At 44.5% G+C, this 16,802-nt stretch overlaps 2 protein-coding genes across 2 annotated transcripts in view; one reads left to right on the top strand and one right to left on the bottom strand.

Annotated features, from left to right (window-relative positions):
• Positions 1 to 16,802, bottom strand: part of DNAAF8 (dynein axonemal assembly factor 8) — an 882,921-nt gene that overhangs the window by 53,863 nt on the left and 812,256 nt on the right. The window lies entirely within an intron of this gene.
• LOC138261059 (octapeptide-repeat protein T2-like) lies at positions 14,891 to 15,905 on the top strand. Its single transcript, XM_069209678.1, has 2 exons — positions 14,891 to 15,505; positions 15,782 to 15,905. The coding sequence occupies exons 1-2, from the start codon at positions 14,891 to 14,893 to the stop codon at positions 15,788 to 15,790; spliced, it is 624 nt and encodes a 207-aa protein (XP_069065779.1). The 3' UTR covers positions 15,791 to 15,905.

The following is a 16,802-nucleotide window of genomic DNA, read 5'->3' as shown; positions in this document are numbered from 1 at the left end:
CATTTCTATCCACACCGGTACATTCATACTCCTTTTCACCCAGTATTTAGGAATGTTTGCATTCTTAAGGTGTTATTCACCTCAGTACGATACAGTGCTGCGGGAGTTCTTATGCCCGTCCAAGTGTGCCGGGCAACATCGATTGGCATGTAATATTATGGTTCTAGTGGTGTTTTTCTAATCGATGGCACAGGATTTGCCACAGGATACCCCCTTGTTTATTCTGTCATCAGTAGCACTAGTATCAGCGGCGGCTTAAGTGTATGGCTTTATGGCTTCATCCCTGTATTTTTTTTCGCATTCATGCCACAACATTTGTTATAAGATACATATTTATTTAGTTATCTGTAGCACTATTGACAGCGGCGGCTTAATTGCCTGGTCTTCTCCCTAAGGTTTTAGCATGCAGATTCACATTAGTGTGCATGAGAGGGTTGTAGTACGCTGGCTGAGCACATCTGTTGCACCTTTATGCGGAAAGTGATGGTTGCACCAACCGGTTTCACAACAGAAAGATCTGGCAACAAAGTGTCTTCTTTTTGTTTCAAGAAATTAGAAGATCTCTTCCACCACGATTATCTAAAGAGAGGAGGGGAATGGTTACACCCTCCGGTAAACAAGGCTTGTTTTGATGCCATTGTTGGAGGGAATTTCAAAGACATATTCCCTGTATTCTTACAGTTGATTTTTTGTCTGTTTTAAGGCGTCTCCATAATGCTTGCTGTCCTGATGATGACCTTGTGCTGATTATTCTGTTACTGGGGGCGAAATGTCGACAGATTCTTATAGTGTGGACTGTTTCTTATTTGTAAGTGTGGATGTGGATATCTGAAGTACTGATATCCCTGCTAACAACCCAGCATCTGTTCCAGTCACAAGTATATGTGTATATAGCACTAGTGCACTTTTTTCCACTTTATCACTTTGCACTGCTCCATCAATATGTAAGATCACCTTTGATATTCTGATATTATATTTAGATGTTATGATACTTTCAATAAAACTCTTTTTAAAGGATTTCCTCGCTGGAGGGGTTCTAACAGAATATCAAAAACAATAGCTAAGGAAGTCAAGGGCGATACTTCCCACCTTGGGGAACATTTGTGTCTGATACAGTGTATACCAGGGTCCCTGGGATATGGGTTATTACCCCGTAATGTAGATCATAGTCTTCTCTGCTGGTCATTTCGCGGCCTGTACTGTGGGATGGCATACTACGGCTGCTGCAAGCAATTAATGTAAAAAAAAATGTAGGATTTGAAGCAAGGGCACCTGAGGCACCCGTACAGAAACACACCATCTACTAGGACAGCTATTGCAAAGGTAGAGGTAGCAAAACACTCTCTTCGTCCAGTCATCTGAATAATGTACACTGCTCTCCACGAAAAAGTTCGGATCTTCAAATGACAATGTTATTTACGTTTTATACTTGTGAACACCAATACTGAATTTTTTTATAGTTTTAAGGAATGTGTAAATCACACTGAGGTCGACAACGAAATATTCCCTGCTCTATAAAACCTCAAATAAATAAAAAAATTAAAGGAAGGTGACAGGCAGTGCAGCCAAACACATGTTTGCATTTGACTTGGGATCCCACTTCCAATTCAGCAATCCCAGGGGCGGTCTTGATTAAAAACATAAAAACACAAAAAGTAGGTTCTGGGAAAAAGTGCCATTAAAAAACAGGAAAAAAACTATCTGGGGTTTGTGGGGTGCAGGATATATACCGCAAAATAGCATTAATCCGACATTTCACTGCAGAAGGACAATGGTTAATTGTGGGTGTCCTGAACTTTCTGCACTGAAAGGTCTTAGAACCTGGTAAGTTATTGTTTTTTCTTATTTTTAGAGAATTATTATAAAATGCTCTAAAACTTTGATGTTTACTCGCCTGTGAACGCTGTAAGTACGGTTTGCCCGGAATACTCATGCAAACAAATCTTTACAAATGGTAAAACGTGTATTTACAAGTGATTCTCTTCTTGCAGACCATAACATGCAACATAAACGTGTAGCAGAAGCAGATGCTTTAAATGGCACCACAGGGACTAATTTACCACAACCTACTGGAAATCCGTTAGGAATGCAACCATGCACAGAAAATTATGCAAGTTAGATGTTAACCGACCTCATTTGACGAGTTCAAGGCCTGACATAAACCATCCATAGAAAGGCATCAGTATTTGAATGCAGCATTAGGAATACGGGCTTACTGGGTGGTTCACAAAACAGGTTGAAACAGATATGTTATCCAGAAACAAGCCAGGTGGTGGCCTTTTTCTCCTCTTTATGCTTCACTGTTACTAAACTGACCAATAACCTTTAACTTGTCAGCAAAGAATTAAAGAATTAGATGATTCTGTGCCTTTAGAAAAAACAGAAAGTGATTGCTCCAGAGAGGAAACAACCACATATCAGATACAGACTATCAATTGTTGTGCAGTTTGTGAATATCTATTCAATATAATTCTCAAGTGCCCTTTTTAAACTCGCGGCCTACCAGGCAGCGCAGCTGTGTGGTTTGCTAAAGACATATTGGGGACTTTCAGACAGTTGGCCTAGGAATGCATTCCGCTTGTTGATTACCACTGGGTTTGTGGTTTGAATCTTACACTTTCTGGCTTCCCATCTGCTGGTTTTATTTGTTTTCGGCTCTCCAAGTTCAGTTCATTCCTCCCGTTGCCTAACCTGTGTTTATTGTATTCTTCCACTAACTCGATTTCTGTTATAAGGCCTTTAAATCTTGCTCTTATCTCTTCACATTTGCTGTACATTCAAAGACCGAAGTCAAATGTCACGCACTGTCTTCCTAGGGCATTTGTTTACTTTTCTTTCTCTTACTTCAAAGTGAGAGGATTTCTGTGACAACCTTGCTGAATACTGGGTGTAGGAAAACGTTTTTTTATAGCACGCAACATTTTAATGAACTGTGGCCCTTATTTATACTTTTTTTGCACCACATTTGCGTCATTTTTTTACGCAAAAGCGGAGCAAACTTACTAAATAAAATTGCATTTTGTAAGTTTGCGTCACTTTTGCAGAAAAAAATTACACAAGTGCAGCACAAAAAAAGTATAAATATGGGCCTGTGTATTTCAGAATATATCTAAATTATGAATGCACAAATGAAGCACATTTTTTGTTGCTTTTGAAGAGTGTTGGAAACAAATACTTTAACATGATCAAAACAAATCATTAAACTAGGTGATGCAATTTCCACACATTTTCGTCTGTGCTCTGTATAATTTTATTAGTAAACTGTATGTCTGTGCAAATGTAATGGCCATTTCAATTGAAAATGTGTTGTAAATAGTAGCAATACTCTACCACACCATGAATACTCCATTCTACGCCACTTCACTCTACTTTGCACTACTCCACACCATTGCACTTTACACCTCTCCACTTCACACCACTCCATGCCACTGCACTCTGCACCACTCCACTCTATGCCTCTCTACTCTATCCTGTACCAATCTACTCTATGCCAATGCACTCTTTGCCACACCACTCTACACCACTGCACTCTTCGCCACTGTACTTTACACCACTGCAGTCTAGGCCACACCAATCTACTCTGCACAACTCTACTCTATGCCACTTTACTTTATGCCATTCTGCAACATTGCACTCTATGCCAATACACTTTAGGTCAATGCACTTTTTCTGTGATACTCAACTCTATGCTCCTGCACTATACACCAGTCCACGGTACACCATTCTAATCTACTCTGCACCGCTATACTCCACATCACTTTACTGTACGCCATTCTCCTCTATTCCACTCTACGCAACTGCACTTTCCCTGCACCACTTAACTCTATGTCACTTTACTGTACTCTAAAACAATCTACTCTATGCCTCTACGCCACTCTACTTTTTACCCCTTATTCCCATGCCAATGCACTCTACACAACTGCACTCTATGTCACTTCATTCTACACCACTGCACGCTACTCTGCATGACTGTACTCTATGCCACTATACTCCACCCTACACCCATGCACTGACACTCTACTGTGCATCACTGCACTCTCCGCCACTGAACTCTATGCCACTCTACTCTGCACTACTCATTCTACACCACTACACTTTATGTTATTGCACTCTATGGCACTATACTCTACCCTGCCCCACTCTATGTTACTCTACTCTGCACGACTCTGCGCCACTGCTCTTTATGCCAATCGACTCTTCTCTGCACTCTACACCACTGAACTCTATGCCACTCGACTCTACTCTGCACCACTGCCCTCTGCATCACTCAGTTCTACACCATCCACTCTGTACCACTCTACGCCACTATACTCTAAGCCACTGAACTCTACGCCACTCTACTCCACTCTGCCCCACACCACTCAGTACCTCTCCACTCTACACTACTCCAGTCTGCACTATTCCACTATGCACCACTATAATCTACGCCACTGCATTCTACAACACTGCATTGTACGCAGCTGAATTTGTGCCATAACACTCATTGCCACTGCATTCTACGCCACTATACTCTGCAAGACTCTACGCCAATGCACTCTAAACCAGTCCACTCTACTCTATGTCACTCTACGTGACTCCACACTATGCCTCCAATACACAACACTTGCTGCCACTTCACTCTACAACACACTACTCCATTCTTTGCAATTCCACTCTACAACACTCGACACCACTCTCCTCTATGTCATTAACTTTTAGCCATGTTGAACAGCAGCCACGCTGGTGAACAACATGGCTAAAACACACTGGAAAAGCTGATAGCTCTTGCATAGGTGAGACCTATTGGCTTTGCCAATGCTTGTACTAACGTGTTTGCTACAAGAGTTTACTCTGTTCCTTACAAGAGAATAAAAGGGTGGTTTAGATGCAGTGTTCTTTTAAGGACAAGTGATTCCGCACAACGGACACATATTAATAATTGGAGCTGTTAGATATTTATCAGCAAGATGAACAAGTTACTTACCTTTGGTAAGGCTTTTTCTGGTGGATACAGTATCTACCTGTAGATTCCTCACCTTATGAATTCTCCCACTGCGCCAGCATTCGACTGACATTTTCTTCCCAGCTCTTCACATCGACGAGAACGTTACAATTGCACGGCCCCGCACGTGACTCCGTCTGACGTCAACGTGGCAATAAGAAGTCCTCACCCGCATGCTGATGTCAGTTTCACCATTTTTTACTTGCTTTTGAGGCGAACAGATGAATACGAACCTCACATGAACAATATATACGTCCTCGTCGACGTGAAAAGCTGGGAAGAAAATTTCCATCGAATGCTGGCGCATTGGGAGAATTTATAAGGTGAGGAATCCATAGGTAGCTGTATCCATCAAAAGAACTGGTAACTTACCTTCGGTAATGCTTTTTCTGGTGGATACAGTAGCTACCTGTGGATTCCTCACCTTATGAATTCTCCCAATGCGCCAGCGTTCAACGGAAATTTTCTTCCTATCTCAAAAACACGTAGACGAGGACTTCACAATTGCATGGCTCCGCACGCGACTCCATCTGACGTCATCGTGGCAATAAGAAGTCCTTACCAGCGTGCTGACGTCAGTTTCACAATATTTTACGTGCCTTCGAGGCGAACAGGAGAATATCGACCTCACAAGAACAATGTATACCAATTCAAATACAAATATAAACCACAATATTTGTTTATATAAAAACACCAAAAACGTATATACACTTATAATAATAAAATAAGTCTTGGTATGGCCAGACAGGCAACAGGGACGCAGGTGTGACTGTGAGGAATCCACAGGTAGCTACTGTATCCACCAGAAGAAGCATTACCGAAGGTAAGTAACTTGTTCTTCTGATGGATACAACTACTTGTGGATTCCTCACCTTATGAATAGACTCCCAAAGCAGTACTGCACTCGGAGGTGGGTGCCTGACCAGTCACACCCAGAAATCCTGTAACACAGAACGTGCAAAATGGCCGTCCCTCCTAACTTCTGAATCCAAGCAATAATGCTTTGTGAAAGTGTGGAGGGAAGTCCAAGTTGCTGCCTTACAAATATCCACACCAGGTACACCTCTTGCCAAGGCAGAAGTGGCAGACTTAGCCCTGGTGGAATGGGCCCTAATACCTCAGGAGGAACCTTCTTTGCCAGTGAATAACAAATCTTTATGCAAAGAATGACCCACCTGGAAAGGGTTCTCTTGTGGATGGCTTTGCCCTTCTTCTTGCCCACATATCCAACAAAGAGTTGATCATCAATACGAAAGTCTTTTGTCCTTTCAATGTAAAAACTCAAAGCCCTTCTTGGATCTGGCCGAAGTCTTTCCTCCTCCTTTGAAGGATGGGGAGGAGGGTAAAAGGAAGACAGCGTTATAGATTGCCCCATATGAAAGGGAGTTACTACCTTGGGAAGAAAAGCCGCCCTGGTTCTCTGAAGCACCTTGTCAGCATGAAAGGATGTAAAAGGAGGCTTCACACTAAGAACCTGGAGCTCACTCACACGCCTAGCAGACGTGATGGCTGTGAGGAAAACTATTTTGAAAACTAAAAATCTCAACGGGCAAGAACGCATAGGCTCAAATGGTGAACCCATTAAAAAAGTAAGAACCAAATTCAAATCCCACTGAGGCATGAGAAACGGAGTGGGAGGAAACTTGTTAGTCAGGCCTCTCAAGACCCTAATATCTATAGGGGACTTAAATAAGGAAGGCTGCTCAGGAAGGCACAGAAAGGCCGACAGCGCTGATAAATAACCCTTCACAGTTGCAACTGCACACCCCTTCTGTGCCAAGGAACGGGCACAAAGCAAAACATCACACAAATGGGCCTTCAAGGGATCAATTTGCTTCTCTCCACCCCAAGCAACACATTTTTCCCATCTGTTAGCATAGAGTGGTGGAGTGTCGCCTGGCCGATAAGATAACATCCACCACTTCTGGAGGGAAAGAAAAGGAACTCAGATTGCCCCATTCAATCTCCAGGCATGTAGGTGCAGGCTCTGGAGGTGGGGGTGTAGAACCTGCCACTACGACTGCAAGAGGAGGTCTGTCCTGTGAGGGAGATGGAGCAGAGGGCACAGTGAGAGTCGGAGAAGGTCTGAATACCACACCCTTCTTGGCCAATCAGGAGCTATTAAAATGACTTGAGCCCGATCTTGAGGTATCTTTCTCAGAACCCGAGGAATCAAGGGTATGGGGGGAAACGCGTAAAGTAACTGCAGAAGGACGGGCAGTGCGCGTTCTCCCGAGTGGCAAACAGTTCTATCTGTGGAAAACCCTACATCCGGAACATGTGAAGAACCAAGTCTGGATGGAGACGCCACTCGTGATCAGCCGAGAAATGCCGACTGAGACTGTCCGCACGTACGTTGACCACCCCGGCCAGATGGTTTGCTACTATGTGAATCCGATGGTCCTGTGCCCAGGACCAGAGCCCCAAAGTCTCTCTGCAGAGAAGATATGACCCTACTCCTCCCTGCTTGCTGATGTGCCACATCGCTGTAGTTTTGTCTGTCAAGACTTGAACTGACTGACCCCGAAGGGATGGAAGAAAGGCCTTGAGAACCAGACATATCGCCCATAATTCTAACAGATTGATGTGAAACATCTGTTCCACTGGAGACCAACGACCTTTCATCTCCAGGTCCTCCAGATGAGCTCCCCACCCTAGAGTGGAAGCATCCGTTATGACCGTGGCCACCGGAGGTGGTAGTGAAAACAGCCTTCCTTGTGAAAGATTGCCGTCCACAGCCCACCATTGTAGATCCATTGCAGCGTCTCTGGAGATCGTTATCGACTCCTCAAGATCCCCTTTGTGTTGAAACCACTGCTTGCGGAGGCACCACTGGAGAGCCCTCATGTGCCAACGTGCATGAGTGACCAACAGAATGCAAGAAGCGAACAGACCGAGCAGACGTAGGAACTTGAGGACCGGAACAACTGCTCCCGTTTGAAACACTGGAATCAACGCGTGAATGTCCTGAATCCGCTGAGGCGCAGGTCAGGCTCGATTCAATGTGGTATCCAGTACTGCCCCTATGAACAGGAGGTGCTGAGAGGGCTCCGGGTGAAACTTGGGCATGTTCACTCTAAAGCCCAGGTTGAACAACAACCGTGTTGTCCTTTGCAAGTGATGCAGCACAAGCTCTAAGGACTTGGCTTTTATTAGCCAATCGTCCAGGTAAGGGAATACAGATATTCTCTTCCTTCTGAGGTCCGCTGCAACCACAGCCATCACCTTCGTGAAGACCCGAGGTGCGGAAGTAAAACCAAAAGGAAGGACCGCAAACTGGTAGTGTTGTGACCCTACCACAAACCGGAGATACTTCCTGTGCGACTTCAGAATAGGGATATGAAAATAAGCATCCTGCAAGTCGACAGACACCATCCAGTCTTTCTTGTGCAACGCAAGAAGCACCTGTGCTAGAGTCAGCATTTTGAATATCTTCTGTTTGAGGAACCAATTCAAAATCCTCAGGTCCAGGATAGGTCTCATTCGACCATCCTTCTTGTGAATCAGGAAATATCTTGAATAGCAACGCTGACCGTTTTCCTGCTCTGGAACCAACTCCACTGCACCCTTTAACAAAGGGACTAGCACTTCCTGCTGAAGCAACAGGAGATGATCTTCCGAACAAAAAGAATGACGGGAGGGATGGAAGGGGGAAACTCCCAAAAAGGAAGGACATAACCTTTCCCCACAATATTTAGTACCCAGCCACAATATTTAGTACCGAAGAGTCCGATGTGACTAACTCCCACTAGTGGAGAAAATGAAATATCCTACGGGACAAGCATGAACCAAGATGAATAGAAAACTAAGGCTGCTTTCTTTGTTGGGTTCCCCCAGAGGAAGAGGATAAGGCAGGATGTTGCTGGGCGGCTCCTCGTGTTCTAACCCTCCCCCGCCCTTTAAAAGACCTATAGAGAGGGTTGGCAGGCTGTTGAGTGTTGGACTGTGGCCTTCCACGAAAAGACGATCCATGACCAAAACCCCTAAATCTCTGAAAGGATCGAAAGGGTGTGGATGCCGAAGTTTGTAACCCCAAGGATCTCGCAGTAGCTCTGCTGTCTTTAAAACGTTCCAGTGCAGAGTCTGCCTTGGACCCATACAACTTTTCGCCATCAAACGGAAGGTCCAACAAAGTTGTTTGAACATCCGTGGAACAGCTAGAAGACATAAGCCACGCATGCCTTCTGGTCACCACCAAAGTGTTCATTGCCCTGGCCACTGAATCCGCTGTATCCAGACCTGACTGGATAATCTGTTTGGCCGCCGCTTGAGTTTCCAAAAGGAGCTCATCAAACTTCCCCTGCACATCCTGAGGCAGGCTCGGCACCACAGCTCTTGCCATGTCCATCAGGGCATGAACATACCTCCCCAGCACACAGGTAGCATTGATCGATTACAGGGTCACACTACATGAGGAGAAACCTTTCTTGTCTGCTTGCAAACACTAGGTTACACTGTTTGCTGCCAAAGTAACACAGCAGCTCCATATAAGGTGCCACACAAGCTAATGTACATTGGGTCTGCCTGCTTTACAGTGTATAAAGAAGCTAAGGATGGGGAGGACAGGAAGTCTTATTTAGGGTGTGGCATATGGGTTATCCTGTCTGCCTCACTGCAATTACCATGGGCTACAATGCACTTGTTTTACAGCAGATGAGACATTCAACGCGTCTGTGACAGAGTATCCCGTCTGCCAATCTCTAACTAAGGCTAACAGCCAAATCAACTTTAAATCATTTTCAATGAGCTTAAAATTAGAAGCATGTATACTATACTTAGACCGTTACTATGCAAAAAAAGAAAACTCTGTAAAAAAAATAAAAAATGCCCCCATCCTCAATATTAAATCCTCTAATTGCCAATGGCCCCGTTGGATTTTAGAGGTAAGGCAGGTGGGAGAAGAGGACTGCTGCAAACTCATTTGTAACACCTTAATTAGCGGCCTCTGGAGTTTCACCACTCTTCAGATCCCCTTCCAGTGAAACACCTGCAACACAATCTTCAAAGGATAAACATTTATGTAGTAATTAACCGGCAGAATTTCCGTTCCTGTGCCCCACAGCCTGTCTTGAAGACCCTTTTCAAAAACATAAGGGCAGCCACAACCTGGACAGCAAGGATATTTTAGGCACTCGGTAAGTCCTCAGTCGAATTCAGTCACCTGTGAAAAGAGCTAGAAGCCTATTGTGACTCCTCGAGGGAGCACAGATTCTCAGCAGTAAGCCAGATGAGGCACAGCATCTCTGTACATCTTCTCATATCCGGGATCGAACCATGGCTCAAGGTAGTTCAACCTGCTAAGAGCGGAGCCATCACAAGTAGTCCTTGAGGTAACCTGCCATAACAAACACCAGGAAGCTTAGCACCAAACCTGACAGGGCCAAACCAAACAATACAAAAATAAATGAAAATAACTAATCCCTCCTCAAGCGGAGTGGAGGGAGGTCTACATGGAATCTATGGGAGCAGTCACATCCATAAATAACAATGTTACTGATCATAATTTGATCTTCTACTGGATTTTGCTCATAGACATACTGTAAATGAACCACTCCAACAGCATCTCTGAGGAGCACTGAGTAGGTAATACACGTGACTAGGAAAGAAAGCAACATTGCCCTCTAAAACAAGTGTGATTTTGTCCATCAGCATCACCTGAAAAACCTGCCCGGCACTTCTAAGCATGCCAACGAAATACTTCTCTGGACAAAGACACTGCATCCACTCTATATTTGAGCTGGTGTACCCTGCTGGCTTATAGGTGTCCATCCCATCCTGGAGGTGTTCTGACAAAAAGATTTACATATGTGATCAGGTAGACAAGTCAATGAAAGGGCTGCTAACTCCCACAAGACCTGGGAGTAGCTTGCAAGGAAGCAAGTGGCATTAAAAGACCTTTTGCCCAAAGCTTCTAAACACAAATTGTTGGAGGGGGTGTCCAAGGTGGCAATGGAGAGAGAGCTCTATCGCCTCACTTTGTGACCAGCCCAAACAAGCACCTGTCTCATGCCCCATTCAGCCACCAACTGGGATCCCAATGTAAAATGAAGCTGCTGGGACTGTACTGATGATCTTAGGAGGGTGCCACTTGCCGCAAAAACCTGCACCTTGAAGGAAAGCTGTGATCAAGTGTTGTGGCGGGGAAGGTCGGCGGCCATTTGGTGATGAGATGGGCCCCACACGTGCTACAGCTTCATCGCTCTGAGTTGCAGGTACGCTTTGGGCTGAGAGCCTGGCTGGAGACATGGACTGCTCAAGGGACACAGTAATAGAGAAGCTAAAAAAAAAAAAAAAAGCCCCATTATCCAACAAGAAGCCCCATTATCCAACTCCCCAGAGAAGGAGATAAATGTCAGACTCCTCCAGTCCCAGCCAGCTATAGGGACCTGTAAATGCTTTAGTTAAACTCAGAGTCACTCAGATAAAGAGGTGTAAGTAAAACAGCACACGGTGTCTAGGGACAGACCTAGCTTTAAGGAGATAAGTATTCTTAATCAAGCATTTGCAATGCAATGGGTCGCACGTTTGCTCGAGTTAGAGCTATTAGCGTTGTAAATTCCTAACTGGACATTTCTTGCCACATAAATTGAAAATGAAAAGTAAAACAGTTTACATAAATGAGCTGAAGTGCAAGTAGAAAGAAGGAACCTGAAGGACAATCGCACCAAATCCCAATGGCAGAGCCAATGGCAGAAAAACTCAAATATCATTTCATATCTACAAACATAATACTGGTTCAAGTTGGGACACACTTTCATGGAGCGTTTCATGAAAATCCATACCAAACATTGGAAATCAGATACATCGGAATGAGAGTGGAAATACACTAAAATAGCCAAGAAAATACACAATAAACTAACAACCCTGAGGAGCAGAAGGGCATTTGAGTATAGGGTACAAACAGAGAGCCACCAGTTCAGGCAGAGTGCCGCACAGACACATTCCCATAGAGCTGGCTTCCTGTGGGCAGTCTCATTAGTGAGCTACAAACACCAAACAGAGCCAAAAGGCATTGGGCACAAAGAGCTATACAAAACTATCACATAGCATTATATTACATGACACAAAACCTGACATCACAAAAAGCTTTTAAAAACGAAGAAATAACAGGGAATTTAAATAAGGGCTTTTTTTAAGAGAACTTGTGGAAAGAATAAGATGACTTAGTTTGCAAAAAAGATTAAGTTTGAAGAGAGCAGAAAGAAAATCCTGCATCTGGTGGTAACAATCGGGAATTTGGTAAAAGCCAGGTAACAGATCCATACGTGCCAACAATTTAGACGAGGAAAGTCGGAGATTTTTTTTAAAAAATTGGGAGAATGTATTTCCCACACTGACTTCTATGAAAGCAGAGGCAATTTCAGTCTGGAGACAGCCAAAATAAAGCCAAATTTAGCTTCAGAAATCGGGAGTCTCCCGCCTGAATGGGGTCTATTGGCATGCAAGCAAATCAAGGAACTCTCCTTCTTGGTGCTGCCCTGGCATTGTGGCTTTCCCCACACATTTATTTTCTGGCTAGCTCTGGTGAAGATTCCTTTAAACACACCCATGAACACATCAGACCAAAGACATCATCCCACTTGTGCGTTGGTTTTCCTAGAGAAACATCGTTCATAGGCATTGTGTGTGCTTCACGAATGCCTTGACCTAATTTTTTTTAACTATGACCTGTCATGGATGATGTCAATTATATATGTATTTCTATTTCTTTAGAACGTAACCCAAAATGAATGTTACTGTTTACCTTAAATAAATGCACGATTTTAGCACTATTTCGGCTTTCTTGACTTATGCTTTTAGGCCCTTGAAGCTTTAGTTCCAAACATTAGCCACAGCCACGCTTATGTTTTAATTTCACTGGAGACTATATGACCTTAAATATTGGGTAGGCGTCACTTGAAACAATAGTTTGCATGCAATAGCCAGGTTTTATTGATACCCCTGCAGCAATGAAGAGTTTTCCTCTACTTTCTAGACACACAGTTGAGGTTACCACCTTTCTTAGAAAAAAAAAAACACCAGCTATTTGTTTTCTTTTTAGTCTTTTGGAACAGCCAATAGCTGGTTAAGTGGGTAATAATATATTTAAAAGTGCCAGAATTCTTTTGTAACACTGCAAGTATCCCATTGTTCTAATAATCATGATTCTGAAACGATTTAGGCAGGTCTCAATGACAGGTTTAAAGTGATTCCTTTGTGTGCTTCATCTTTAATGTTTATCTTTCAACAGGGGGTAAAAATATCGAATGTCGCGGATTTTCACAGTATTTTGACCTTTGGACTTGAAAAACACAGGTCAGGGCGGTAAAAAAAAGAAATACTTACCAGGTGGCAACCCAACACTCCTACTTCAATTTTCGCTCCATCTGTCCCCTTATTCTCTAAAAAGCAAGTCATCTTGAATTAACTGCAGCTCTGCGTGCGCATTTAACCGCGCGAGTTGCCGCGTGCTCCCTGATGATCCTACGTTCTTGGCACTAAAGAGCCCAGTCAGGCGGGGATTAGTATGGTGGGTCACGAATTCTTCTCCTCTTGTGCCAACCAATTTTGAGCTACCGAACGTTTAAAGCCAATGAATTTCTTGTTGTATAACCAAATTTCATAAAGTGAATGCGTGCTCAATAACCACGGCTTAACTGGGAAAATATATATCAACTACCCCCACCCTATTCCTAGCTCTTTAATCTCCCCGTCGAGAGCTTCAATCTCCGTTGCCTGCCTCTGAGCCGATTCCTTTGTGAAAAAGTAATTGTTTATTGCTGGATTTTACAGCGATTCTAATTTCCGTCCCTGTCAATTATACAGTGAGGTGCACGCCGCCAATACCGTTTTGCTCCAATTAGGCGGCACCGCGCTCTCAGACTGAGTGATTCTCAGCACGCGACGAGATCCCTGTCAAGGGACAGAGACAAGCTGCTGCGCGCGCCTTCTGCCGCGTGGAACGTCAACGTGTCGGCAGGGGAGGATCAGGCGAACTGAGAGGAAACAATCCAATGAGGCCAAATACAGAAGAACGTTTTCAAAAATAGAAACTATTCAGCACATTTTTGCAACATTGTATTTGCGGCTAGATAAAAAACGAAAACAATATTTGAAAAATATATGCTCTGTAAAATTCGAAACTGTAGAGTGACTGGGAACACTCGTTTGTACTCAGCCAAAAGAATCTCCAGGAACATTTTTCGATTTCTACCAACTAATAGGCTGTGTTGGAAGATTCTGTAGGTACATTTCTTCCCCTTTACTCCTCTCTCTGTTGTGCCGGGAGATGTATTACTATCAGGGCCGGCTACGACTGGTGGCGCCCTGTGCAACAGTTTATTGTGGCGCCCCCCACCCCATGACCTCCTCCACGGTTTCACTCACTACCATCCAGCAAATGTGCCCCTCATCTCTCCATCGCTCCCTTTTTACATACATTCATGTGTTTTAAAGGACTCGTGAAGACTGGCTTTACTAATCCACTCAGCTAGCCACATAAAATATAGGGGCATATTTAAGAGCCCCTAGCGCCGTTCTAACGCCACATTAATTTTCTTTATGCTGTGACATTATAAGGCCAAAAGCGCAGTGCCATATATACAAAGTGGCGCAATGTGTGCATTGCGCCACTTTGTATCCCTTTGTGCTACATTATGCCTGCGCCAGGCGTAATGTATGCAAAAGTGGCATTCCACCATTAGGGAGGGGCAAAAAAATGGCGCAAAAAAATCTGACAGATTTCTGTGTGTCATTTTCTTTTGGCACTTTTAACGCCTGCTCAGAGCAGGCGTTAAAAGGAGGCATCTGTTGGTTACACTGGGCCTCTGGGTGCTTTGCAGGATTAGCATCAACATTTTTTATGCTAATCCTGCAAACCGCTGGACTAGCGTAAAAAATTCCGACACTAGTCTCTGTAACGGGGATGCCATGACAAGTGCATTCCTGGCATATCCGGCATCAACCGTTACTTTAACAACCACTTGTGACGTAGGGGGGACACACCCCAGAAGCAGAGAGAGATCAGAACCAGGAGGAGCGGAGCAGGGAGAGAAAGGGCAGAGCGGAGAGAGAGCGGAACCAGGAGAAGGAGAGGAGCGGGGAGAGAAGGAGCGGAGAAAGAGCGGAACCAGGAGAAGGAGAGGAGCAGAGAAAGGAGGAGCGGAGTGGAGAGAGAGCAGAGCGAGGAGAAAGAGTGGAGCGGAGCGAGAGAGTGGAACGAAGAGGAGTGGAGCGGAGAGAGAAGGTGCAGAGCGGAGAGAGAGCGCAGAGCAAGGAGAAAGAGTGGAGCGGGGAGAAGGACCGGAGCGAGAGAGCAGAACCAGGAGAATGAGTGGAGCGGAGAGAGAAGGGGCGGAGAGAGAGCAGAGCAAGGAGAAGAAGCAGAGCACGAAGAGCGGAGCAGAGAGAGAGCGGAGCAAGGAGAAGGAACGGAGAAAGAGAGCAGAGCGAGGAGAAGGAGCGGAGAAGGGAAAAGAAGTTAAAATCCAGAACTCTACATGCTCACAGCCCAGCCATGTTCCAGGAGGAACGTGGCTGCACAAGGTATGAGTGAGTTTTGGGCTGAATTCACCAATTGGGGAAAATGGGAGGGAGTGAGTAATAATGGGGGGGGGAAATAAAAGGGTCTGACACCTATAAATAAAGAAGAAAACACCCTCACAGACACTTCTGCATGTCTTGGGCACGTGTGAATTCACAAGCCCAGTGTGAACACCCTCACATCGCCACCCACTCCCTTCCCTAACATCCCTATCTGACCATTCTAGTAAATTCACATCCCTGAGACCAGAATTCTTTCTTTTTTTTTTCTATCCCAAGATACACTGAATTTCCCAGAGGAGACTGGTACTGGAATCAAGAGATGTACTAGCGAAAAGAGAACCTGGAGCACAATAGAAACAATGTATAAACTTTACCTATAAGATCCCTAAATCAATAAAACTGTACTAAAGCATATAGCACCTGACCCTGTAGTTCGTGTTTCATGCAAGCAAAACTCCTTAAATTCCACTACAGTCCCCTAACTACCGGCATGTTGCGCCGTATTTTAAATACAGCGCACACATGGTGGTGATAGGGGAGCGCTAAGGGGCGCAAGAAAAGTGGTGCAGTACTGTGTGCAGCACCACGCTTTTCAAATATGCCCCATAGGGAAATATTTAAGAGCCCCTAGTACCATTCTAATGCCACATTAGTGTAATTGTTTGAAAGCTAATGTGGTGTTAGAAGGCCAAAAACGCTGCGCCATATTTACAAAGTGGTTACACTTTGTAACCCTTTGCGCTACATTATGCCCGTGCCAAGCATAATGTATGCAAAGGGAGCATTCCCCTGTTAGGGGGCCAAAAAAAAGGTGCAATGAAATCTGACAGATTTCTTTGCATCATTTTTTTACAGCACTTTTAACACCTGCTCAGAGTAGGCATTAAAAGGAAGCTTACATTGGTTACAATGGGCCTCTGGGTACTTTGCAGGATTAGCGTCAACATTTTTGATGCTGATCCTGCAAAGCGCCAGACTAGCATATAAAATTCTGAAGCTAGTCCTCTAACTACCGCCAACGTGCGCCGTATTTTAAATGTGATGCACACATGGTGGTGTTAGGGGGGGCGCTAAGGGGCGCAAGAAAAGTGGCAGAGCACTGTGTGCAGCACCACTTTTTTCAAATATGCCCCATAGGGCAGTGCTCAATTTGTAAATGAAAAGGTGCCGGTGCCCAAAGCCCTCCTCTTAAACACGCAGCTGCTGCAATTGAATATGCGAACACGTAATACAGAGGCACCGTAATCCTGAAGCCATCTCGGGCCTCTTCAATCCATATACAGGCACTCTCTCCCCC

Source organism: Pleurodeles waltl, chromosome 10, assembly GCF_031143425.1.
Source record: "Pleurodeles waltl isolate 20211129_DDA chromosome 10, aPleWal1.hap1.20221129, whole genome shotgun sequence".
In the NCBI taxonomy this organism is placed as follows: Eukaryota; Metazoa; Chordata; class Amphibia; order Caudata; family Salamandridae; genus Pleurodeles; species Pleurodeles waltl.
The sequence above is the reverse complement of the archived record's forward strand: the minus strand, read 5'-3'. Positions and strand labels throughout refer to the sequence as shown.

Bases quoted from the DNA above. Each gene is read 5' to 3' on its own strand.
- LOC138261059 (XM_069209678.1), top strand. From the start codon at position 14,891: ATGACAAGTGCATTCCTGGCATATCCGGCATCAACCGTTACTTTAACA.